Consider the following 27,402-nt stretch of genomic DNA (forward strand, 5'->3'; position numbering starts at 1 on the left):
GACAGTGCCACAAAGCCATCTGGTTTTCCTGTCACTGAGTGTATGACACTACATGGGAAAGTCTCTGTCTATTTCCTTAGAAGCCAAGGAGTTGTTCTCAAACAGAACAGGTTGCAAATGACAAGTGAATTTAACTGTCAGATAAAAAGAGAACACAAAGGAACTCAACACAAACCCCACAGCACTGCCCACCCTCCCAAAACACCCCAAGGCACTACAGGCTGTCCAAGGCAGGTGGCTGCACTAATGCCACCAGTACAGGCAGAGGGAGTCAAAGGAAAAGCAGCCCAGCTCCAAGGGGTCAGCACTGCAGGTTTTGATAAGACACTCCTGGGAGGCAAGAAAAGGCATCACACCAGGCTGTGACATTAGAAGAGTCTGTCCCAAGTCCACTTGAGCTTTGGAGCTGCTCCTGGCATCCCATGAGCATCTCAAACACCAATGCAGAGAAGTACCTGTGCAGCCACTCTTCACTCAGTGTCCACAGCACAGACTAACAAGGACAAATGCTAGAGCACAGTTTCTTTTTATTTTGTCACTATTAACACACATCAGTCAACTATCCTAAGAAATCCCCTAGACACCTAGGGAACCTAAAACCCTCTAAGATTTTATTAGCTCAAGAGACAACCATTAAAAGCTTTTAGTGTTTCTGTACTAAAAAGTCTAACAAGCCTGACATTCTGCTCTCACCCTGCCAGACTAATGTGCGTTTAGTGACAGTATCCATTTACAAATCAATAATACATCGTACATCATCCCCAGCTTTACTTCTGGAAAGTGCTAAATAGAGTCAATGAACCGTCTATTTACAATTTCAAATCCTAACATATTTACAATAGAAACCAAAAGTATTTAAAACCATTAAATATAGTGTTTAACTCTGCTATATTAGTTTACATGAACACAGCTTAACTCTGGCATCGTATTTCCCATACTAATATTTCCGCCAGTGATTTAAGATTCTTCTTAAAAAATTGCTATTCCTGGAGGGAAAAAATAAAAGCTTAAAAACCAACCCAAAACCTCCAGGCATTTCAGAGCCCTGAGGAATTACCCACCCTAGACAGTCTTCAGGTAGAAGTACTGTAGTGTTCAAGAGAGACTTCCAAACTCCAGGCAAGCCTTTAAAACCTAATGCATATGTAAAACATTAAGAGTCAGTAATCCATTGAACAGGTTTACTGCAGTCACTGCTACCATTCAGGTTTTACTAATCCGTGGTCAAGAAGGAAACTGCTGCTCTGCTGTTTCTCCCTCCGTTACATTCCCTCCACCCCCACAAAGTGTTGTGTGCACCAGTGTCCAGGACAGCTAAGTGGGCATTGTCTTCTCTTCTTTGCTGAAGGGCTGGACTGAGCCAGGCTTCACCCAGGACAGGCCAGAGACGTGCATGCTTTTGCAGTGCTGATCTTCCGGCTTCTTCTGGGGAAAACAAAGCTAAAGTTACAATTGTAACACACCCAAACTTTCTCAGCTCCCCCTCCATCTGTTTTATACCTTTAGCAAATACAAGCACAAAAGAGACTTGCACCATTTCCTCTCTCAAAGAGGAATATTAAGATGGCCACTGGTTTAATTTCTAGGAATGTGTGTGGCATCTGCAGAACCACCCTGACAATAGAGGAGTTTTAAGGACTTAACTTGGGTACAGCTGCCCTATCCCACCATAAAGACTCAAGGATGCTCCTTTTGCTTGGAGGCCCAGCACTGCACTGCTCCTCAGCACATTTCTTGGTTCTACAGAAAGAAATGCCAATCCAAACCCCCCCAGCACTGCTCCTGTCGTTCTGCCAGGTGATGTTGGGCATGCTGGGGAGGAACACTGCACCCCACAGGTGGTTGGGAGCCCAAATAATGTGCCAAAGTAGCAATTAATGCCTTTGCTGAACATGGGAGTTTCCTAATGCTTTCCAAGGATGGTCCCATCCTTCCCTTTCCTGAGCATTTGTCACAGTTAAATAACTATTGACAATAACTATTACCCAACAGTGCAACAAACATTTTGAACTCACTATTGCAATTTAGAATACAAAAAAACCCAAAGGTTGAAATTGAAGAAAAAAGATACAACTTGAAGCATCTGTAGATTCCAAGCAGTTAGACATCAGTAAATTAGACATCTCCTCTAGCTGGCCAAAGCAGCAGAAAAGCTTGCAGGATTATTTTAATAGCAGGAAGTGTACAACAACTACACCAAACCTGGAATGGTGTGCTGAGCTCTAGAAAAATGAAAACTGCATGAGCAGACTTGGTTGTTCCATGGAACATCTTTTACTTGACAAAGTAAATTAATGCAGCAGGAAGAGAGAACCTGCACTTCTGCCCCTCCCCATGCTTTGTGCCAAAGGTGACAACGTGTGACAGACCTGCCATAACACGCTGGGCAACAGCAAACGAGAGGGATGAGTCCAGCCTGAGCCTGGCAGTGGCAGCTGCCTCTCCCATGCTGCACACAGGAACCACACCTTGGAAAAGCCAAGTGCTCAGCAGGGAACATCACTGCCCTTCCTGAAGGGCCCAGCTGTTACCCAAGGAATAGAACTCAGGGCTGTAGGATGATTTGGGAACTTGTTTTTACAAGGAACATTCTCAGCTACACTGGCATTTTGGGACACATCTACAGCACAGAAGCTGGGCCATTCCTATCAACAAACAACTGGAGCAACACAGTACCATGCATGCAATAGTTACTGAAGATGTTTGTTTTCACCTAAAAAGAAATCAACAGGCATCACCAAAGAAAACAGGACAAAAGGAAGGTCACTGTTGGCTATCAGTCTCTGAGACAATATCAGACCCTTTCCATTTCAAGCACTCTGAGCTATTATTTGTCTTTGATTTAAGGATAAGAAGGAGGTGAAGAATGAAGGAGAAAGGGATGAGAAAAAGTAATATCAAAAGTATTTCTTAAGTTTTGTATGAACATCAAGAAGTCAATCTGGCCAAAATATTTTCCTGTGTGTTCTGAGGATCTAATGTGACTCTGGCAGTTGGGAGTACTGCCACACTGAGCTCTGGCAGTGTATTGTATTAAGATCAATTTAAAAACCTCATTCATGCCAGAAGACATGCAAGAACATGAGATAAAGCATGAAGTGTGGAAGACAAGTTCAAACTGACAAAAAAATAATTTTTCATTACCCAAAACCCCAGCAAACCATAACACAGCTCTAGGCCAAGTCAGTAACCAAAACATTCAGACTGCATTTCCTTGCCAGTCCAGCTATGACAGCAGCCACTGTTTCAGAATCCCTTTGTACTGCAAGTGGATTGACTTGTCAGGCCACTCAGTACAGACTCAGAATTGCTGTGTGCCTTGTCAAGTGCAAAGCAGTAATTAAGAAAACAAAACACATGAACAGTCTGAATCTCTTGCATCCCATCACCCATCAGGTGAAAGCTCTATGAGCCAACACATTCTTGCTCTGCCACAAGGAGCACTCTGGGATGGAAGGAACTCTCAGCACCTTTTGGTGAACTGATGTTGCCTCATCAGAAATCTGCAGCATTAGAGAAGTGAGCAAGAGATGTGCTTGTGCTGCTTCAGAAACTTTGCAAGGAGAAGAAAGGGCTGAAGCTTTGATTCAGTAATGGAAGATCTCAACAGAAGAAAACAAAGCAGCTGGGGACTGTCAGGTAATGAAGAAATGGTAACAGCCATGACAAGTGCAGGACAAGCTAACAGGCTGCCAGTGAATCTCTTCATCCCTTCCATCCATAAACAAAAAAAAAATCTGCTCTGTGCCAAGAGTTGTACTAACAAAGCTTTCTGGCTAAGTGACTAATTACTTAACACACTGAAGTTAGAGCAGTGACATAACTGCTTCATTAGGAGACCACAGCAGTTCCAGCAATCCTGCTAAGCCAAAAGAGGGATGGGAAAAGGTCTCTCCAGTACAGAGAGACAGAAAATCTTTCTATCTTTCTTCCTCTATCAGGCAATAAACCCTTCCTAGAGTGAGAATGTGAACTTTGCACGTACCTTCTGAGTCAACATCTTCTCTCTAGCTTCATCATGTATAGCTGGATTCCATGGAGAAAAACTACAGAAAAAGTATAGTTTACTCTTACTTGGCATTTTTTGCAAACTACAACAAAGAGAGCAGAAAGCAGTGATTTTCCTTTGTTTAGTTCATTGAATTTTAAGTAAATTATAAGTGGTGTTAAAAAATATAGTTAAGAACTAAACTCATATTGTCATGGATCTTTTCAACAATAAATGTTTTGGTTTTCATTTCTGACAACTGGAAATTCAGCACACGTGACATGAAAAAACCACTCATATTCACCATGAAGCTGACTACTCCATCCCCCATGCATGCAAGCTTTAGGAGGATTTTAAAACTCTGACCAAAGCTACAGTCACCCAAACTGAGCTCAGGAAAGCCAGAAAGCAATATTAATTCATGGGCATTTCTGCTTGAGGGAGATGGGTGTTTAAGGGCTTTTTGTTTGTTCAGTTACTGCTTTGAGATTGTTCTTCTATAACAAAAGCAGGTCAGTTAGCCTGACAGAGAAAGGCTGCCATCAGCAACTACACCAAAATTTGCTCTCAAAACATTAGGACAGGGTGAATTTGCTCCGAGTACTCACATGATTGCATAGGGGTCCTCTATTTTGGGCTGATCAAATAAATGACTACTGCATAGTTTGACACTGTCTACCACTTTACTTTTGAACAGCTGAACATCCTTTTCATACCTGCAAGATAGAAGTAAGTAGTGTTAAGTAACTGCAAGGAGCCACAAGTTTGCTCTAGAAGCACAGACTTAGCAAACCCCCACTTGAGTTCCTAACACAACCGAGCCTGCCTGGAGGCAGAGATGACAAGTGGACAGAATTTTACAAACCTCTTGTTTCTGCAAAAAAACAGATTTTTTTTTTTATGCTAAAACCACTTAAGAGGCCATGCCCATACACATGGAAGATACTCACAGCACTGCAGCCTCAGGGTTCAGAGGACTGGTTGTATCAATCTTGTAGAAGACTCTGCGAGCGTACATTAACACTTGCCATATGTGGTTATGATTTCTCCTAAAAAGAACAAAGCACGATGAAGAATGGAACCAACTTCTCAAATTATCCATCAAATTGTCAGCACTAACCTCCATTTTGCAAATGCTCTTTTCACATCCAGTTCACCAGATAAAGGGTCCACTAGTGGGTGGAAGACAGGCAGGTCAAAAACCAAGCGCTGTGTTAGGAAAAAAAAAATCATTATGACAACTTCAATCCTAAAGTCAACACCACTGGGTGAAGGTCAGTCAAGTGTTGCTTCCAAATATTAGTTAATTGTTATTGTATTAAAAGAAAGCAACTGCAAGTGATTGCTACCAGCTGTGAAACTGTAACCCAACACACCTGTGTAACATGCAGGGTCTTGTCCTCTCTCACATGCTATCACCAAATCAGGAAACTAATCCAGTTAACTGCACAGGCACTAGTGCCAACACAGGTAATAATATCAGATAAGAGCAGATTAAAGGAGTTTTTCTGGTTTAGCTATTTGTGACTGAAAGCTTTCTACATACCTGAGCTACAATCATTACATTTTTTTTTATCCTACACACTTAAGTAAACTGAGCAGTGACACCTGAGTGTCTTCAGCTCTGTACAGCTCATGAACACATTCACATGTTCTTCCAAAAGAAAACTGAGTTTCAAGAGAAAGGTTTCCTACTAGTTCTGTTATTTTAAAGATGATAGCTTTACATAAAACTTGACACCAAGCAGGCAGCTACCCAAACCAGCAGTTGTGTGCACCTGCCCTCAAATCTCCCTCTTAGAGAACTGTGGCCAAGAGGGTAAGCTGCTCTGAGGAGTGACTGCCACAAAGTATTTATTTTTATTTTAAAATTGGTCTAATAACTTGGAACCTTTTCACTAAAGAGAAAGCAGAGATGGAATATAACACCATACTACCCATCTCCTTCTCCCTTTGCTTCACCGTGTTCTCATCAAATTTTTAATTCCTTGTTTCAATGTAATGTAGAAGAGACAATCATGAAATCCTGCAGTATTATAGCAAGCACAGCACAGGTGTCTGGATTTCACATTCCATTATATCACTATTCAGAATTCTGATACCTCTTTAAAGGCTTCAGTTTCAAGTTCCTGCTGAGGAAGTAGCAAATCAAGAGTGGAGGGAAAGATCTGGTTGATTACTTAACACCCTAATGCATCTGACCTCAGGAAGTTCACTCCACACCAGCCTCAGTAATCAGAGTAATGCAATTCCTCCACAGTGGTTTGCAAATGTGTACAAGACATGGCAAATGAGCCCAGTCAAGTGAACAAAATGAGTTCAAGGAAAAGGGAAGGTAATTGGTGTATCAGCTTTAACAAAAAGCTCTACTCACACCACCAGGAAAGAAGAAAAAGCCAAGACACAGCCACTTACCGGGCAGTCTCCATCTGGGTAATTATCAGGAATATAGACAGTGAACTTGAAGACACCATCCTGGTAGAGCCCATGCCTTATGAATATCACACCAAACCACACTGCAAGTGAGAAAGTCTGCTTGAGTGAAAGAATTAACAAATGTACACATATAGAACAATTTACAATTGAAGTTTAAACTTACTTAAAGCCGATCGGTACGAGGGCTGCACGTAGACACCCGGCAACTTCTGCTTCACCACCAAGGTGCTGCAATCAGAGTGAGCACTCAGAGAGCTCCAGAGCCAACCCAGCAGGCACCACCCACAGCCCAACAGGGCTTTCTGCCACAAACTCACTCCCAATCCCCAGAGCTGCTCACAGAAGGAGGTGACAAATATAGCGAAATCACACTCTTTCCCTCCTGCTTTTCACACCACTCCACCTGAGGACTTACTAGCAGAGAACACTACTCCCTCCTGATAGAGCAGAGAAGTAGAAAAACTCTTCCCTCAGTAGATGCATTTTACATATGTCAGTATAGAAATTTACAATTTTCTGATGAATCCCCAGGCTCAAAGTAAGGAAGAAAAGGGAAATTCAATTAAGTAGCTTTGAACACAGATTCAGAGAAAATTGTAGTTGCAACTGAAATGTGACCAAACTTCAACCTCAATTTAAACAAGTATTTTTTTCAGTTTTAGATGACACTATGCTGCAGATCAAGCTAAGATTACACTGACAATGGCCAAAACAAACCAAAACCAAATTAACTTCACAGGTTTTCCAGTTACTTGGCATATGGGTTCATTAAACTGAACTCTAAATGCCTGCACAAATAAACAACAATCTTAAAGCAAAACATTAACAGTTCTCTGCTTACCATTTCCCTAGTATTTGTTATTAGTTCCCCAATAATGAATTTGCATTATAGAACCAATATATTTACTCAGAAGAAAAATATCTTTCCTGAATTAAAAGGCAGGGTCAATTGCTTGAAAAAGAAATAAATGTTTTGAGAGTTCTCACTTTCAATTTAACAGTTAAATACAAGAACTGAGACTCAGTGTTGCATAAGGACTCCAGGGATTTCATTCCAAAAGGCACTACATACTTGGGAATCCAGTATGTCTATTACAGAGGAAGTCCCTTCAGCTCTCTAGCACTAACCAGTTATATAACTAGAAAGTTCTCAAGACAGATTGTTATGCTCCCACAGCAGCCTACAAATCACTAGATGGGTGAAATGCAACTCCTCCCTCACAAGTTTCATGTTAAATATCACAGCAATGAATACAGACTCCCCAACATCCGCTTGATCAACTGGATCAGGCAGCGTTCAAGTGTTTCATGTGACAACTGAGGGAAGGTCCCACATCCTAACTCCATTGATAGCACCATGTATTCATGAGCATCTTCCCACCTGACATCTGCTTGCTTCTATTTTCATACTTTTTCAAATACTTGGTATTTCTGACCAAAAAGCCGTTAGGATAACTAAACTCACAATGTTCTTACTTCAAGATTAAGATAATTTGAGAGAATGACATCTAAAAGCACTCCTTAAAATCTCATCCTTCTTCTCCCTTTCTGTCTCAAGAGATCAAGGCTGCTGCTCCAGAAAAAGAACTCTGCAATGTTTTCCTGCCTTGAAGGACTATGACAGACATCATGCAAGAACTAGGCCCCTGCAGGGTTTTTTCCCCACTGAAGCATAAGCCCAGTGACCTAAAAAAGATGAAAAAAGTGAAAACCTACAATTCTGCAAGTAGTGAGTACTCCAAATAAAAAGGCCCATAGGAAGCATGTGTTCCATTGGTGGACTGGGAGGAGGTGGCAGGTGAAGCAGGCTTGGTTATTGGCACAGCATTCTTTGGGATGGAAGGCAACTGTTTCTTTGCAGATCCTCGCAGGGGACTGGTTCGCAGCTCTCCACTCAGTGTTTTCTCTTCGGTGTCAGATCTCTGTCAAATCAAAAAAGAACCATGAGATCACAGCTATATTTCAGACACATTTAACATATGAACATATTTTAACATGGGTTTAAACCAAATTATGGTAATTACAAGTTAGGCCAATGAAACATATCTTGGGTTTTGGTGATCTATTGCTTGAGGAAGGGCATGAAGGGGTGTCCCTTTGCATTTTATTTTTATATAGACTTTTGTTTAACTGAACACAACCTACAGGTACAAAAGTATTCAATGCTGGATAGGAAATCTGCAGATTAGGTCAAATGCTTAAGAAGGCTTACATTTATTTAGAACCTGAAACCAGACAGTATATAACATCAGCTTACAAGTCAATCTATTTCTAGCACACAGTGCATCAAGATAAATCATTTCTACTGACAAGCATCCTTACACTGCAGTCTTCAAAGACTCTTTAAAGTAGTGTAGTAAAACTGAGATGAAAAAAACAAGGTTTTATGTATTTCACTTCCTGCCTGTGCTTAAGACATCAACATTCCACTTGGAACTGATCCTATAGCTCACTCCTACAGTGAAAGAATCACCCCTTGGCAGTTGCACCAAGTTTAAACAGCTTTACCATAGGAACCTTTCTATGCCTTTGCTGCCTTTTCTTGGAAGAAAAGAACAAACCACTGCCAACAAACACTGTACTACTCACAGACCCCAAAATTATTCTACAGATTGCCAGGACCAGTGTGCAGGCTACAGACTTGTGCTTAGGCTACGCGTGGTGACAAAAGCAGGATTTAAGCTGTGGTGCTTGGAAGGGCCCAAGACCTGGACTAGTAACAATACCTCATGATCAATGTTACATAATTTGCCCTAGTACTGAACATCTGGGAAGTGATTAACCCTAGAACTCCCATGCTTTTATTGCTGCTACAACCTCAAAAATCAACAACACTATAGAGGCATAGTTTTGTGAAAGCTCATTGCACATGCTATGGCTAAGCTCTACATAAGACACTAAAATGTCTTATGAAAAAAGTGTTTCCACCATGTGAACTAATTTGTTTCACATTTCCAACTTAAAGATATTTCAGATAAAAAGTCAACAAATCATGGAGTAGACTCTATGCACAGGCACATTCCAGTTAACACAGCTCAAAGCTAGTTTACGCTTTTACTGAAGGTGATCACAACCCTCAGGATAAAAGCACAATAAAACACCACGTGCAGATCACCTGATGTTTTTTCCCAGCACTGCTACCACCCCTCCCAAGCATGACAACACCTCCTGGCATCCATTCATGACACACCTTGCGCACAGAACCTGTAGACATGCTCCAGAAAGGGTTCATAACGTGTATTCCAAACAAGGGGCTGCAACTTCCCGGCGTCTTCCGAGTCTCCTCAGGCCCTGTGGATTTGTACCCTAAAAGGACACAGAACAAACAGGCATTTAACAGATAAACAGGACTCAACATATACATAGTATTCAGATCTAATTCTGCAGTCAGCATTATCCTTCTGTAACTGAAGAAGAAAACTTTATGCATGTAAGACCAACAAGAGTTAAAAATGCCAAAGCTCTATGATGTGCTCCAGAAGAATAATGTGTCTATTTTTGCACCTGAATCTCTGCCTCCTTTCTGCTAGAAAAAGACTCTACATTCTGCATTCCATATTCATCTTGCCAGTGAGAAGAATAAAAAAGGGTCATCTCTTGGCTCAGCACGGTTTAGGAAGACTCTCTACACAGGCAAATATTAAAGTTATCACCTTCCTATTTCAGTCCAGCACCAGACAGAACCATGACCCTGCTAAGAACTGTCCCTCACAGACATCCTTGACTCTGCACATTTCTGAAGTGTCCCAGTTAGAGAAATTCTGTCATTCCCAGTGACAGAGATGATCCTTTCATTGAGTTTGCATCATGTATGTGTCATTTTGTTTTCATCTGCATTGGAACACCACCAGGAATAGACAAAGCCACAGAACACAGAAGTTTCTCTGTGGCTTATTTAATGGTTTCATTATTAGCACTAAGGCTTAGTGCTCTTTAGATCAGCAGCCCAATAACAAGGACTTCAGCAGTATTTGGAGTTTCAGTGTCATCTACTGTGTATGTCCTTGCTTTCCTCTCTTTCTGTCTTTTTTTTTTTTCTTTTTTTAAGTCTTGCTATTCCTTGTCCAACAACCCTGATCCATAGCACCTCTTGTCTGGCACAGCCTATTGCCTCCACTCTTTTTTTCCTCTCCAGTCCTCCTACTTTCCTTCCTCATCTCAGCCTCCCATTTTTGGCTCCATCACCTTAGGTTTTGAGGCACTTTACTCAGCTTCTTTAATAGAAAGTTGCACAGCATGGATCAAGAAAGCTAACATGATATGAGAGAGACAGAGCCAGTGGCACAGGTTTCTACTGTGGTCAACACTACATTTTTACTACAGTAAGGAAGGCAGCATCTGTTCACCATTGGTCTGATTCGTTTATAGAGAAAATGGAAACCAAAAATACAGAAAATTATGACCAAAAATCTTCCTAAAATTAAGATAAATGCCAATCATATTGAAAGGAAAAAAAAAAAAAAAAAACAAAAAACCCACCAATAAAACAAACCATACCCAGACAAATTATCCAAAGAAAGTCCAGGAATTTAAAATGTTCAAAAGAAACATCAATATCAAATCATAGCCTTTAGGCTATGCAGCAGCCAAGCACTAAAAAAAAAAAATAAAAATACAAGCACCTTCCAAAAAAGTGATGAAAAACAATTTCTCCACCCAAAATCATCTCAAACATTCCAATATACAACAGGTTCCTCCAGGCATTTTTTCCTCCTCAGCAGCCAGAGTTCCACATCATTCTGAGCCACTGAAGAGAGAAAGTCAAAGCACAGCTACTACCCTGTGAGACCAGGGAGAAGATGTGTTCACTTTTCCCCATCTCCTGTCTGGAAAGCAGAGTATGCCAGAGGGCTGTGCCACAGGCCTTTCCATGCAAGCAGCCAGACTAAGGAAGACAGGAAGACACTGGGCCAGGAAGGCAGAGACGTTTCCTGGGGAAACTCCGGAGGTGGAGGAACTGACGCACAAAGAGCACCTGAGCTCCAGCTCTGACAAGAGGGAAAAGTGCTGGGAGCTGAGGCACAGGCTGGAGGACAATTAGCTGGAATCTGGAGTGATGATGGGATTGGGGTGGGATCACATTGTTTGTTTTGGGCTGAAGTTTTTTTACAACTAGGCAATATAAGCTGCATTACCCCGGAAGCAGAGATAGGAGAAAAGGAGTCAGCAGGACAAAGAACAACACATGCAGGTAAAAACCAGCCCAAGCTACTCCCAGGGAAACAAAGAACTTCTCTACAAGTTTGGGAACTGATGTTAGATGCAGCTCAGTCACCAGATCCACCCTTCAGAAAGCAGCTATGTATCTCAGTACACTTCCAGCTTTGCCTACTTACATGCTATTAAGAGCAAATAAAACATTATTTGAGCTTTAGTTAAGCTAAGGAATAACTTCCAGGCTGTCTTGTACAGATGTCTTTCATCCAGTTGCTTGCCAGTTACAAATTATACACAGTATCATCCTAAATTTATTGTTAAACTGCCTCCAGCCTCATGCACCTGCTAAAATACTGTTTGCTCAGAGTACAAGCCTCCCAGAAGAGGGCCATTTAAGCAGCCTTTCAGGGCTTTTAGAAGTTTATTTCTAATCACATTCTCTCCTATGCAGCGTGGAAGTGGAAAACCTTAGCTCTAAAGGAAACTTATCCACAACTGCTTATGCTCTCTAGTACGTTCACCTTGCAATTTACCACCCATCACTAATCACAGAAATTATTAAAATCAGTATTAAAAACAATAACCAAGTAACAGCAAATTTACATTTGACTGTCTATCCTACTTCTCACTATGTCTGCAGCAGACAAAGGAGACACAAGTTCTGATATTATTAAGTGGAATTTCTAGGCAGTTTAGGCATTCACACCTACCCAGGGCTCAGTGTCTACCCCAAAGCACCCACCACTATGGCATCTGCCAGTGCTGTAATTACTAAAACCATCAGCTTCCCAAAATAACCCAATACTCTCTCCTCATTTTATGGAAAGGGAATAAAAACATTCAAAGCCATCCCCCTCTCTCTCCTTTCACACTGTCAATATCCACAGAATCTCATCCAGAAGAGCTCATTCTGCTGATTTCTCCTGCTTTAAGAATAGCAAGAGACAGCAACCCTCCTGAGCTGTCCTCCTCCCACAGCCACCTTCTTCTCTAGTGCTTTCCTTTCAGTAAAACAGCAACTAGACAAAGACAAAACTTCTGAAGAAACTTCAAATATTGCTTCTTGCAAAGGCCTTTTAAGTCACCCACAGCACCACACTGGAACCAAAAGCCACCTGCTGCCAGGCATAACTTCATGTCCAGACTCTCCAGGTATGCAAAACTCACCAGCAGCCCGAGCAAGTGTAAAGTCATCTGATGCTTCATCAGCACTCTAAAAGACTTCAAAAAACTGAAGTTATCACTAGCAAAATCATAACATTTTACTTCTTTGCTTTTGCACCTTTTCCTTCTCTACATTAGATATTCTCGACAAAAAAAAAGGTCTCATTTTACCCACTGTTGTAGTATGTGTCATATTTTTCTCCTCTCACCAACGGAGTTATTTGATCAAACACAACACTAAAGCAATGGGGAAAAAAAAATAACTTTATCTGCCTGGAACAGAGCACGCTTCTAAAGATTTTCTGGAAACGTCAACAAATCAAAGAGAGCCACTCCCACACCGGAGAGCAAACTGAGCTATTTGAGCAGAGCAGCAGAGAACAGTGCATACTGCACACACAGTATTACGTGTTTGTCCAACAACCGTTGCTGTCAGTTCACCCTGGAACTCATTTCTCCCCAGCACGGCCACTCCTGACCGCCTTTGTACCCAAGATCCTCGTTCACCCACACCTTAACCTGCCGGACAACACGGGAGCGCTGGTGGCGGCGAACAGGAGCACTGACCAGTCAAGCCTGTTCGCCAACTCTTCTTCCACAGGTGGGTTACACGTTCCATACCAGCACCTGCTGCTACGAGCTCAGTCCACGAGCAAGCTGCAATCTACGCCAGCGACACCTGCTCTTAGACAGCAGCCTAAGGGACACGGGTGCTGGCCGGCCGAGTCCCCCGGCACAGGGGGCTCCAGCGGGAGCTGTCAGCCGCGGGTCACGGCAGGTTAAGAGCAGTCTGCGAAGCCGGAGCGGCCCCGGGATGTTTCCCGCCGAGGCGGCGGCCGTGCGACAGCGCCAAGCCGCTCGCAGGGCGGGGAGGGACGGGCAGAGCGCTGGCAGCGCCGGCCGGGCCCCGTTGGCAGCCGCCGAGCCCGCGGCGCCGCTCGCCCCCCGCGCGGGGCAGCTCCAACGGGCCGCGCCCGCCCAGCCCCTCCCGGCGGCAGGTGACGGCCCCGCGGCCGCGGACACCCCGCACCCCGCACCGACACAACAGCCGCGCTGCCCTCCCGTGCCGCGGGGACGGGACCCCCCCGCCCACCGCCGCCATTCGCCCGGGAGGCTCAGCCCGGACAGCGCCGCTGCTAAGGCCCCTCTCGCTCACCCACTGAGGCTCCGCCGCTCCCCGCGAGGCCCAGGCCCCGCCGCCGCTGCCGCTCCCGCTACCCCCGGCACAGCCCCATTTACCGCCCGCCCCCCGGGCCGCACATCCGGGCCGCCCCCCGCGGCCAATGGGCTCCTGCCGCTGCCGGTACCGCCCCGCGGGGCGGGCGGCGCGGACACAGCCGCCACTCACAGCGCGGGACGGGCCCTGACGCGCCGGGACCGCCCGGGCTCCGTCACCGCGCGGGGCCGACCGGCCGGGAACTGCGGGCCCCGCCCCGCGCACGGCGATTGGTCCGAGAGCCTGTCCGTCTCGTGGCGGGCGGACCAATGGGACCGCGCGGGTGCACCTGTCACTCTCTCAGCTGGCTGACCGCTCCTGGGGTGAAGCTTAGAGAAAAGAGCAACTCTCATTGGCCGGCGGGGCGCGCGGGGACGCACGCCATTGGCCGGGGGGTCCGAGAGGCCGCCTGGGGCGGGGCCTGGGGCCCGTCCGGCACCGCCCCGTGTCCGAGCGCCAGTCCCAGCGGGGCCGCTGAGGGAAGAGGGTCGGGCTGAGGGAGCGGGACGGCGGCCGCCGGGCTGCCGGGGAAAGCCCGGGGCAGGGCAGGAAAGGCGGAGCTGTGGCGATGCAATCCGGGACAGCCGCGGTGACACGTTCCCGCACCGCACAGCGAGAGGCAGCGGAACGGTGGCACAGCGCTGCAGCGCGGTGAACACCGTGTGTGTGTGCCTGAGGCAGCCACTCTGCCTCTCCAAAATTTTGCAGCTAATGCTGCCTGTATGAGCCAAGAGCTCCAACCTGCTACTGGAGATGACGTAACCAGTCATGGACTTTCGTCACTCCTCGCAGGCTATTGAAGTGAACATTTAAAAAACATTTTAAATTAAATTTTTTTCGTGTTTTTTTCCCTCAGACTCACAGAATGGGGCAGGTTGGAAGGGACCACAGTGGGTCACCGGGTCCAACCTCCCTGCTCAAGCAGAATTCCCAGAGCACAGGCACAGGGCTGTGTCCAGACAGTTCTGGAATGTTCCCTGTGAGGGAGACTCCACAGGCTCTGGCCAGGCTGTTCAGTGCTCGGGCCCTGCACTGCAAACAACCTACACAAACCACACAAATCTACATAACCTTACTTGATAATTACTGGTATTAACAATACTTGCTCATCTCCAGGTGGAACTCCCTGGACTCCGTTCCTGCCCCCTCCTCTGTCCCATTGCTGGGCCCCAGGAGCAGAGCCTGGTCCCTGCTCAGAGCCCTCACTGCAGACAGGACAGACAGGGCTGAGGGTCCCTCTCAGCCACCTCCTCTCAAAGGCAAACAGCCCTGGCTGCCTCAGCCTTTCCTTGTAGGAGAGGCTCCCATCCCTTGGTCACCTTTGTTGGATGGAGCCACTCAGGAGCTCTGTGACTGTCGTGCTGAGGAGCCCAGAGCTGCACGGTGCTCAAGATGTGCCCGAGCAGGGCTGAGTAGAGGGGCAGCATCAGCCCTGAGCTGCTGGCAATGCTCTTCCTGACGCACCCAGGATCCCGCTGCCCTTAGCAGCCACAAGAGTACACTTGTTGGCACATTTTAAAGCTCCTTTTAAAATTAATAATACCAGCTTCTGATACTATTGCTGCACAGGTACATGTAAATTTATATTAAAAATATGCACACACGGATATGCATAAAAAATATACCTCTAAAACCTGCTGAAGAAAAGGACGAAAAAAGAACAAACCTCAGGAGTTAGTTTTTATTTGTAATAAGACTTTTTATGAGCCCAGTAGAACAATTACAGAAGTGCTATACCAAAACTGAAGTAATTTGTCAAGGTTTGGAAGGTGACAACAAAATCCATGCTATCTCAAGTATAAAAATTACAAAGAATTTTAAAAATCAATGCATGTAGGGGTGGATTTATTTTTGTTCCTAAGCTAGGAGCAAAAATACCATGCTAAGGTTATCACTTTGTCTCAATTATTGTAACCTTCTATCCCCCCGTCCTCAAAATGCCACTTTAAAGCCTTCAGACAGTTAATAACGTTATTATTCTGGCTAAACCGCTGTCTCAAGTTTCTAAAACCCTTTGGCAATTTCCTGTTCTTCAGTGTTTCAAATGCAAGCTCTTTGCCCACACCACTGAAGTGCTGCACAGCTTCCCTTCAGGCTCATATCCTAAATTATCTGCTTTCCACTGCTACATGCAGTAGTAGCAGTCACTTGTTACCTCCTTTTTTTCTTCAGCTCTTTCCTGCTATTTCTTTTTCCTGCTCTAAATCTCTTCCCACCAACTCTCCTTTGAAGGCTGTGCTTCCAGAAATCTTTTTTTATGTTGTTGCCTCCATCAGTGGGCTTTTCAGACCCAGCCATTCCTCAAAGTGCCTTGCCTATATCAGGTGCTGTCCTTGCTGAGGAATGAAAGGTGATAATGAAATCCTCACTTATGTGTTTTGCAGATGTCATAGATCTTATCCTGCAAAATTCTGTGGCTTCAACAACATTTTGGTGTTGACTGTACATGCTCAGGATGTTGCAAAACTCTATGACAGTGGGAATAACATTTTGACTTTGGTATGAAGGATTGTGAGGAATATTTATTAGGCCTTTGAACTCAACATTGTTAATGCTCCAAATCCCACTATAGTCCAAAGTTTCCTATTTTGCTAACTAGAGGAATAATATTCTGACACAAAAAAAGCATTTGTCTAATACATTTTCTTAAATTTTTTTTAGATTCCCTTCCTAGTCATACCAAATGTGAAACAATTCTACTTAACAAATCTTTGTATTTTGACCAGTATAAGAGATTAATCAGGCCTAGAATGCTTTTTGTATATTATTTATCTTGTAAAAACTTCTTTCATTATGGGTGGTACGACATTGCATGATTAATGCATGTCTAAATAACCTTTAGATACCCTTTTCCCTACTTTTAGATACTCTGTATCAGTTTCCCCCAGAATTCTAAATACTGTAAGGAATTTTCCCACTGTACTGTGTTCATAGCCCAAAACCATACGTACCCATAATCCAAACCCCAAAATTGCCCAGCACCTTCCTGTACCTCTGTGGAGGAAGGAAGGGTGCTGGGGCTGAATCGTTTAAGGCATGGTCAATGTGATGCTGAACTGTTCAGTGTGGGAAGTCTGGATAGTTCTGAACGGACCAGAATTTCCCCTTGTGGTGGCTGTGGTTCTGAGAAGAAATCTGAGCTAAAAAGAGACGAGGAAGGATGAAACAAATCTGTAATTAGCTCGGGCTCGGCACCGCTAGATGGTGTCCTGCAGCTGCTCTAGGCACACATGGCACTCCTCGGGCAGGTGAAGGGACAGAAACCCCTCCTGGCAGGAGCACAGCGAGCGCTGCACGGCAGACTCGGCCTCGGTGCTCCTGCTCACCTCCCACTGAAGTCCCCAGTGCCTCTAGGGGGAGGCTGATACAAGAGTTCTGACAAATAACCTACATAACCACACAAACCTACATAACCTTACTAGATAATTACTGATATTAACATGATTTTTTCTTCCTACAATGCAAAGGTGAAATATGGCATTTTCTTTCTTTTCAAAGCTAAAAGTAGAGTTACATAGTTAAAACCCTGATTTTTTTGTACACAAAAAATTCATTTGTGATTTCTGTACTACAAGAATATGCTATCAGTACTTTATAAAGCAATCAAAGGAAAAAATAAAAGCAGCCAAGTAAAGAGTCTAGATTTTTGCTCCCTTTTTTACTGTGGTGAAAATGCTGTGTTGTTTTTTTCATAAAGAGATTGTTTTCAATTTTTCCATACTGGTCTCTATTTGCATAATTGCTAATAACAAGACATATCCTTTCAGTAAATGAGGAGAGAGAAATTATCAGATCTCTAAAATTGGTTGAAAAACCTACAAAAAGTATTTAAAATGGGTGTTTTCAATTTAACTATATCTGTGAAGCAGTGGCTGGAAGGAGGTGATTCACAGTGCACAGCAGTGCTCGTTATCCAGAAGGAGGAAGAGATCAGGTCCCAGTTCTCCCCTCATTCTGAGGGACAATACACAAACAAGAACTGAACAGTCTGTGTGGAATGGATACCTGCAGGTGAGGCTGGAGCTGCTGCAGGGCTCTGAGCCTGCAATGGCCAGGCCACAGAGGCATTTGCTTTGGGAAAGCCTTCCTGAAACTCTGCCTGAAATGTGAATTCCCAGACAGGCCTTCACAGCTTGACAGAAAATGCTGCCCACACTCCTGCTACCTGTGCTGGGGCTTCAGCTGCTTTGGCACTTTGCTCTCTGGATTTGAAATTAAGTTAACAAAGTGTAAGATAGAAAACATTAATTAGAAGCTCATTTATTTTAGGAACGCTATTGGAAACTAACAGCAAATCAAACACAAACCCCTCTTCTAGTTTACACCCAACAGGGTGGTGTTTCTCTACTTTCTTTGAAACAAGCTTAAAGATGGAAACTTTTTCTACTAGTAGTGTTGATTCAAGATTATGCACTCATTTTTCCCATTTTCTTTTTTTATTACACTGGAATTGCTAGAATGGATGCAGCTATAGCTGCACCAATATAAGAATGCTTTTGACTGCATATCTGTTTTCCCTGAGGAAGAGGCAAGAGGGAACAGCACTAACTGCATCATCAAAATTTGTCATTTAGGTCTTAGGGTAGAATCTCAGGACCTACTGTTGGTCTCTGCTCAGTCAGCAGCAAACTATTATAACAAGGACAAAATATTAAATTTATTTATTCCCCATAGAAAACCTCCTGTCTTCCTAGACTCACTTAATATAAAAAGAATACATTTGTGTGTAATATTCAGGCACTTTTGTATTTGCATGGCTGTCAGTGTGTTTCACAACATGAGAGATTGACTGCATTAATGGCTCCTGAATAGCAGAAGCTCCTATCAATGACTAATTAAAGATCAGATCATACCCTTCAAACTACACTTTCAACATGTCTCTCACTGAGGAAAAATGCATTAAAAATTTAAATCTGAATTTATTTCAAATTCCTTAATTTGTGAACTAGAAACCTCAGTCACTGTGAGTCCAACTGTGCAGAATTCAGAACCATGAAAATTGTAAAACTGACTTACTGTACTCTTTTATTCCTTTGTATTTGCTTTCCTAATAGCTCTTATTTAAATGGTGAGAATCACAGTTCTAAGATGAATTTTGGTTCTGCACAGTATGATTTTGAAAGTAATTTTCTAATGTAAGGACAGAAGGGACTATTTTATCACTATTCTTTTAAGAAGTTGAACACTTGAATCTGACTAGAGACTTATAATGTCAGAATAAATCCCAGAGGAAGATTAAGATCCTAATTGCATTGGTTTTCTACTTATGGGAGTGCTTGTTTCTATGTGAAACATCCCAGGAAAGATAGGTTGATGAGAAGCACTCAATTTTTTAGCCACACATTTTGAAAATATGTTCTTTAGCTATAAAAATTATACAAATCCTGTTTGTAAATGCTAAAATGTAAAATTAATCTTAAAACTATGTATCCATACAACTTACTTGTAATAGAGACATTGTCAGGATAAAAGCTTGTTTATTTAATTCCTAGCTTGGAATGTCTACTGAGGAATTAAAATTCCTCCTTTTAAAATTTTCACAGCTGTTCATTGACAACTTTTTAGAAGTTGTTAATCAGACTAACTAGATTTACAGCTGTAATTAATATTTCCTTATGAATAAGGGGGGTTTTTTTCCTCAGTATCTTCCTTTCATGGAACATTTTGAATCATAATAACGTAGAACAAACTTTTAAACAAAAATGTATGTAATCCCACACTCTCAAGGGTAACTAAGATTACAGAGTAATCAGAATGAAAAATCTTTTTGAAAAATCAGTTTTGTAGAGAATAGTTATTACAGTGCATCTGTATGAGACAACTTTGGCAAATCAGTGAACACAGTCCATGTAAACAAGCTTTGATCAGCAGTTTCCACAATATCATTATGAATTCCAGTGTTTGCTGTAATGGTATGATATGATAAGTGAAAGGCAGACAAAAACCAATTCATAATTTTCAGATGGAAAATCACAGTTAATTTGTTGACTGAAAAATAACTACATAATTTCAGAGATGATAAGACATAATAAAGTAGGACTATTCTTTTCTCCACTCATACCTTGAGCCATATTTCTACACAAAAGTCACTTTTCCTCCTTTCATCTTCTTATTACTTTCCTGGTAAAGTGACATATTAAGCAGGTATGTAAGTGGTTGGTAATTTTAAAAAGCTGAATATTTAAAAAACTTAGTGGATGACTGATCAAAGAACTGAATATGAAGAGCAAAGACTGGGGAGAGAGAGGGTGAATATGCAAAGGAAGCTTTCACACTCAAAGGAGAACAGCTACAAGCAGCTACCAAGGGTTGTAGCTCAGTTAATGAAGTTCCAAGCATCAAAGGCTGCCAGTGAGCAGCACCTTCGAGGCCACACTTCCACACCCTGCCATAAGATCCTGGACCCAGGGCCACTCCACCCTGGCTGCTGCAGACGCCATTTCCAGCTGCCCTGCCCTGCAGTCTGACCTTGCTGACCTCAGTGTTCCTACAAGGAAAAGCTGGTCATAAAGACACTTTCTCCTCCCTCCATCTCTCCAAACAGAAACTGAAGCTGATGCTACTGGCTCAGAGTTTATAACTGGGGGCAGAGAAATTACTTTGGCAAACATAAAGAGCTGAATGGAAGCTCAGAAACACCCTTCTCCCTCACACACCATTTTTTCCCCAGTTCTATGTTCTGTACATACATTTCTGGCTCAAACTAAACAGTGGAGTAGAGAGTATGTATTTCAAAGATTGCATATAAAGAAAACATTTACTACATTAGGTCTTTCTAGAACTAGACTGAACACACAGGGCAAAAAGAAAGACCAGCAGCTAAGCATCTTCCCACAGGCCCCAGGGGAACCAACAGCCAAAAAGAGAGAGGAGCAGGTTGCAACAGCTTATAAGGAGGGAGGGAAACAGGGGAGGAGTCAGTCCTTGGACAAATAGGGCTTCAGAGGGGAATGGGATACAAAAGATTGACCTAGGGAGAACACCAATGGGGATAACTTGAGGGTGGGGCCCCGGCCCCTGAGCCAATCACTCGACGCTCTAGCTGGAAGTTTCTAGAGAGTTCTAGAGAGAAGGGTGGGAGCACCGAGTGACGGACAGGGCACCGGGGAGGGATTTGAGAAAGGGTACATTGATCTCCAAGGCAACTGGGGAGGAGTTGGGATAACTGCAGCACAAGGGAGGGAAGGGAGAACCAGGGCAGAACCGTTACATGATTCTGGGGAACAGAACAGTCCAACTTATACAGACACAACACAACAACTGACTGTCTTGGAAATGCAGTTGGACCCAGGATCTGGCTACCCAGTTATAGCTGAGGAACTTCAGAAAAATGAACACTGCTGGATGGAAAATTGAATATTTGCTCAGTAGGAAGCAATTTCAAGTCAAATGAGGTTACTGTTGGCTTCTACCACACCATAGCCAGGATATAGGAACCTCAGTCTGCCTCCCAGTTTTGACTATTCACAACCAGTTTGACGAGTCACAAATTAATGTTTTAGGGACATTACAGAACAATTTTTAAAAATCAACAAAATGTCTGTCAACTTCAACAAGACTTCAGTTGAGATATTTCATCTATGAATAAGGACTTAGGTCGGCAAAAAAAAAATCAATAGAACATCTGTCCCCATCTGTTGCAAGTGGTTTATTTTTTTTTCTGAGTTTTGGTATCTTTTTTATGCCATCTGCAACCTTTTCTCTGTAAGTTGTGTAATTTTATACCTCCCATTCAGTTCTATTTGTTTCCTCAACATAGTAATTTAATTCAATCTTATCTTCTATACATTTGTCAGTTACTAATTCCACAAGAGGTTGGGAGGTCTAATTTTTCTTCCTTTTTAAGGGACACAAATAATGTCTCTGCAGTTTTGAAATCTGGCTTGGCTGTTTGTGGTTTTATTACACAGCATTTCATTCTAAAAGCAACAGTGTGAACTGAGATTAGATTTAAACTGAGTCTTTCCAAACATCATGAGAATTCTTCTGTCAAATAAAACTTTCATCTTAATTATCCTTAATAATTTCCACTTTGCAAACATAAGGTCCCTTAATGCCTTTGGAAAATGAAGATTATGAGAAAGAGACTATAAAAAGATAAACGTCTCATTTTGCAGAATTTTAAATACCTTCTTTCAGATAGTAAATCTAATGTTAATTAATACTAGGGTATAATATTAGATTTCTCTCTTTTATGAAAATCCTGGATAGAACATTCCCTAGTGTAGTATTTTCTCTGTTATTTTATATATTGGTTTAAATTTAAAGCCAAGAATATTGCTGAAAAATGTCAGGTAACTTATTCACTGCGCAAGCAAAGAACTACTGTCACAATTTAATTAATTTTCATTATTTAATTATAGAGTGTTTAATTATAAATCAATTTTTATTTTCAGTCCTTCTGAAATCCTGCTCACCAGAGTTCTGAACACAGGCATGTGGTTTGAGTATTTGAGCTGGACAGAAATACCCCATTTTATTTAATTTATGACAGGCTCAGTGTGTATGTCTGTGTATGCACAAGTCTGTGTATGCAAATGCACAGAGTGCTAATTCAAACACATCAATACCTTTCTTAAGTAATTGTGGTAGCTGCACACCAAGCCAAGCACTGTATTCTTTGATAAACTAATATTATTTTTCCTCCTGCAATACACAATTCAATATGCTAATGTGTCTGAAACTAAGATATCTCTACAAAAAATAAGGCAACATTTTTGTTTTGTAACTGTTGCTACTTCCTGTTGTAAATTGCATAAGGATGCTCTTGGAAAGGAACATGCAATGGGTTGTGTACAGAAAGGAGAACACCAGCCAACATCTAGACAATAGCAACACAGCAGCTGCACTTCCATGTGGGAAAAGCATCACCCACACAATAGCCAACATTGCTTCCTAACACTCATGACATTTATAGACCCAAAGCAGCCACCATTACAAAAGAAACATATTTAAAATTAAGATGTTTTTAATATTAGGGATTAGGAAGGATCAAAATCCACCATAAAGACAGGAAAATGAAACTCTCCTTCCTTCCTCTCTGAGTGTTTTTGTGATTAATCTGAAATAAGGATTTTTTTTCAGGGCAATCTTTAGGGCATGTTGTTGAAGTTTTCTGTGGCTATAGCATGGCCTAAAATTAGCTAAGTGGATGAGCATTTTTTACCTCCCCCCACCAAAAATAAAGAGAAACAACCAAATATACCCAACACAAAACAAAACAACAACGAACACAAAACCAAAACCACCAGAAACAAAAAAATCCCCAAACCCCAGAAACAAAGAAACAACTCCCCCCACAGACATGTGATAAAGCTTTACAACTGGTAATGCAGATTAATAATTTGATCTCACTGTAAAATTGTTTCCTATCAAACAATGACAATAGATAATTTCCTATGTTTATACCCTTTATATAAAAAGCTTTTGCAAGTGACATGGCCCTTGTGCATCCTTGAGTTACAGAAAGGATGAGTTTGGAATGATCCTCTGGAGCTTGTCGGGTCCAATCCCCTGCTCAGTAGCAGGGCCATCTGGAGCAGAGTGCTCAGGACCACATCCAGCTGTGGTTTCAATATCTCCAAAGATGGAGAGACTCTAAAACCTTTCAGACCAACCTGTTCACTGCTTGGTCTCCTTCACAAGACCTCAAGCTTCATGACCTGTCTATACAGCCTGCTGTGTATTAGCAGCAACAGCAGGTCTGCAGTGAACAGCTCTTTGGGGCAGAACACAATTTGAAGGCAAGGTAAATTATGGAAGAGGACAGGATGGGAAACTGCTTTCAACAGAAAAAAATATTGTGTAAACTGTAACAGCTATGCAGACTGCTGAAAAGATCTTGTCTCAAACTTAAGAAACTCTCATCTCCTTTTCCTGCTCACTCAATCTCCAGCTCTGGCTGTTGAACTACCTGAAGGAAATGTAGGTGCTTTTACCAATTTCCTTTGCTGGACATTTTGTTATTCAGGAGGGATATTCAGAGTCCTGAGCTGGAATAAATCTGTACTGCTACCTGGAGTGCACAAGGGGAGATCATTCATGGAGCATGCAAGATCATTCATGAAGCAGAAGCAGCCTAGGCAAACCATGTTGTGGCACCTGGCTGGGGTGTGTTTCTGGTACCCACAACACACATGGCATGGCTGGGCTCTGAACACACAGCCCAGCTGAACTCCACTGTCACATCTGGAATGTTTTAAACCTTGGGTTGGTAACAGACCTACTACATTTTTCCCTAAGAAATAATTTACAAGCATACTTGGATAATAGAAATGCTTATTCCATTCCCAGTGGCAAATAATAATCAAGATATGTAGTTAAAGGATGATCACAACTGCTTCAGATATGCTCCAAAAATCCAAACTAGCTACTAAATGAAAGATGAATAAATGAAGTTCTTATAATTAAAAAAAACCCAACCAAAACAGAATTAAACAGAATTAAATTATTAACTAAAAAAGCCCCATATTAGCTGCTCATTACAACAGCTATGCCTCCTTGTCCCCTGGAAAAACTTTATAAAAACTTTATACAAAACACTGCCTACATAATTTATGTCATTACTTACCTGTGAGAAAAGCAAAGAGCCCTGTACACATAGAAGGCTGGTAGAGAGACCAGGGATATGTTGAGGGATCTATTAATTTTGCTAAACACTACTGAGAAAGAAGTCAATTACAAGACAATTAAAAAAAGAGCAAAAATCCTGGGAGATAAATGTCTTTAATCTAGTGTGGCAAGCCATAACAAGAACCAACATTGAATGAGATATTCAGTAAATATTTTAATAGTGAGAGTGATTAACCACTTTAACTACTGAATGGAGTTGTATCTCTTGATTTATACAAAGTGAGCTTGAAAATCTCACAGTATAATACTTTTTTTAATCTTGCTACTTGGGTTCAGTATCACATTGGATGAACTGCAATGGCCTACCAGAAAGGTTGGAGGTGACTTATTACCCCTTTTTGGGACTTCTGTGAATTAATGGGCTCCCCATTAACTGTCTCTATGTTAATATTACAGCTCATCACTCTCTCTTGCTATATCTGAATACTGTTAGCTTGAGTTTATACAAATAAAAATGTGTGCTCAAGTTCAACAGCTTTAAAGCATTAACACTTCCTCTGGCCTACCAAGAGACCCAGTTGAGCTCAATGCAGGACTTTGTAGGAAAGCTGAACATAGACATGGTCTCTCATATGGAATTCTAGCCTAGTTTTTAATTTTCTTTAAAAGAAACACTGAGCACTTGCTACTATTTGGAATACATTTAAATTTGAAGTATTTTAGGCTCCTAATGAGTATGCCACTGGGGTGGAATCACCCCAGAAGTATGGGCTGGTAATTATTATCACATGGCAGTGACTGATTTATTAGCTGTGCCATGAAGGAGCCAAGGTTTGTGTTAGAGGCATAGATTCCTCATTTTTACTTCCACCATCCGTCATAGTAGAATCTACTGGAAAATGGAGTACAAATCATTCAGGAATTTACAACAGTCAGTTGAGCTAGTTCTGTGCTATATCATTGCTGGAAGTGAATGCCTTTGTTTTGCACCCTAAGGGCTGCTCATATGCATAAATAGCCCCCCTTTTTCTGTTTCTGAATCACAGTGTCCAGCCAATACAAAAAAGATTATGAGGTATGAAAACCGCACATATCTCCACCGCAGAACAATAACAAGATCTATACTTTGATTTCCTGGGAAATAAAAATTGTAGCTATACTTCCTGTCAGCCCATTCCTTTGAACGTGTTCTCTTCATAATTTGGATTTTGAATCAAGCTTAAATGGCAGTTAAAAATCGTATGTGGCAGTACACAATGAAATTTAGCTTGACAGCCTGGACATCAAAACTAAAAATAAATGACTTCACATCCAAATAATAAGTAATAACAATGTTAGCCTGCATAAGAATAGCAGGACTGGATTCAAATACAATATTAATTTTAGGGATATGAGTGACTAGGGAGAGACAGAGGCAAAGAAACAAATCCTTCATATAGCAATAGTCTCTTCTTATCCCCCAGGCAACTGGCTGCCTTTCACCTCGGCGGCGGAGCAATTATGTGGCATAATGACTGCAGTGCAAATAAGCAGAGAGATTTTATTAAACCAAATGAGCAAATCAGCTGCGTATTATTGCCATTTGATTGACAGTGACAAGTGTCGAGCAGACACGGATGTGAATATGATAAAGAAGCTTGCAGGAAAGCTCTTGATAATGTTACTCTTGATAAAGTTGCTCTGCAAACCTCTCTAAGTAAATAAAGGGGAAAGAATATGATGCATATTAATTTGCATAGTTTGCAACCTGCCACAGGACTAGAGGAAAAGTTGCAATAGGTTCAGCACATGGCATTTCATATGAATTCTAAAATTGCATTTATGAGTCTCATAGACTTTACAATACTATATTAATATTAAAAGTAAAGGTCATTCCACATAACAGTTAAGCTGCCTGAGCTTCAACCTTTATATCAATAACAGACTCGGGCTGGGGGCACAAGGAGGAGGAAAACAAGTGGAATGATCTGAATAAATGTAAAATGTTACTTAGAAAGATTGCTTCCTTTTGCTGGGCTGTCCATTTACACGTTTGTACTTCCAGTGGACAATTACATTTCTGACAGGCCTGCCATCAGAATGATTAAATCAATACCTTCATATGAGAGTGTGATTCATTGGCATGGGCCTTCGGGCCTCCAGGTAGCCACTCTCACATTAATGACTGCCTTATGACATCATACACACACTCCAAAGCTTCCCATCATGGCAGGCAGCGTGGAACTTTGGATAATTACTTCTGGCACACGGAATGAATTAACCAAGGTGACTGGGAAGCTTTGACAGCAGCACCCATGGAAGAAAAGCAGCAGGGATAAAATCTCCTGTGCTGCAATGCCACTAACATCATGAATAAATTTGGGCTTACACGTTGAAATTGTTTTAGTGGATAAACCATGTGATAAATAGATCCCTTTCCTCCACTCCTTCATATTTTTTATTAGTTTAAATTTGAATGTGAACAAGCTACAGTGTTATGCCACACTTCAGTGAACATTCTTTTGCCATCAAGTACCATCAAGCTGAAGATTTCCACTCTTTGAAAAAGAATCATAACTGAGAGGAAATGTTCCTGTCACATGAAGTACACTGTAAAATGTGGCAAGCATTTCTGATTTATGTTGTAATAGTGATTTGAATATCTATTTGGACATATTTCAAAGAGATCAGCTTTGCAAGGTTCTGCATAGCCTGAGCTGATTCTTGTGCTGTGCTTTAACTGTGCAAGGAAACTTCAGCATTCAAGAGCTGACATGCTCAGAATAACTGTAGCCTGATAAAAAGAGACTTAAAGTCTCTTTAACTTACATTTCCAGGATGTGAGCCCTCCAACTCTAGTGAGCTTCCAAGGGGTATGAACTGAGAGAAA

At 42.1% G+C, this 27,402-nt stretch overlaps 1 protein-coding gene and 1 long non-coding RNA gene across 3 annotated transcripts in view; one reads left to right on the forward strand and one right to left on the reverse strand.

The window, feature by feature from the left end:
• Positions 1 to 510: 510 nt before the first annotated feature.
• On the reverse strand, positions 511 to 14,052 carry AKTIP (AKT interacting protein). Of its 2 annotated transcripts, none has more exons than XM_054640720.2 (10): positions 13,906 to 14,052; positions 9,615 to 9,730; positions 8,141 to 8,346; positions 6,588 to 6,652; positions 6,404 to 6,504; positions 5,109 to 5,197; positions 4,939 to 5,037; positions 4,597 to 4,704; positions 3,986 to 4,046; positions 511 to 1,422 (listed from the first exon to the last, which is right to left on the reverse strand). In XM_054640720.2, the coding sequence occupies exons 2-10, from the start codon at positions 9,654 to 9,656 to the stop codon at positions 1,315 to 1,317; spliced, it is 879 nt and encodes a 292-aa protein (XP_054496695.1). In that variant the 5' UTR covers positions 9,657 to 9,730; positions 13,906 to 14,052; the 3' UTR covers positions 511 to 1,314. The 2 variants fall into 2 exon arrangements, with proteins under 2 accessions (XP_054496695.1, XP_054496694.1); XM_054640719.2 differs by having other exon boundaries at positions 511 to 1,425.
• The window catches only part of LOC143695099 (uncharacterized), a 37,132-nt gene continuing 22,854 nt past the window's right edge, over positions 13,125 to 27,402 (forward strand). The window contains exon 1 of the long non-coding RNA XR_013184016.1: positions 13,125 to 13,346. This is a non-coding gene — a long non-coding RNA (uncharacterized LOC143695099). The remainder of the gene's footprint in view (positions 13,347 to 27,402) is intronic.

The sequence above is a fragment of the Agelaius phoeniceus genome, chromosome 12, assembly GCF_051311805.1.
Source record: "Agelaius phoeniceus isolate bAgePho1 chromosome 12, bAgePho1.hap1, whole genome shotgun sequence".
Classification (NCBI taxonomy): domain Eukaryota; kingdom Metazoa; phylum Chordata; class Aves; order Passeriformes; family Icteridae; genus Agelaius; species Agelaius phoeniceus.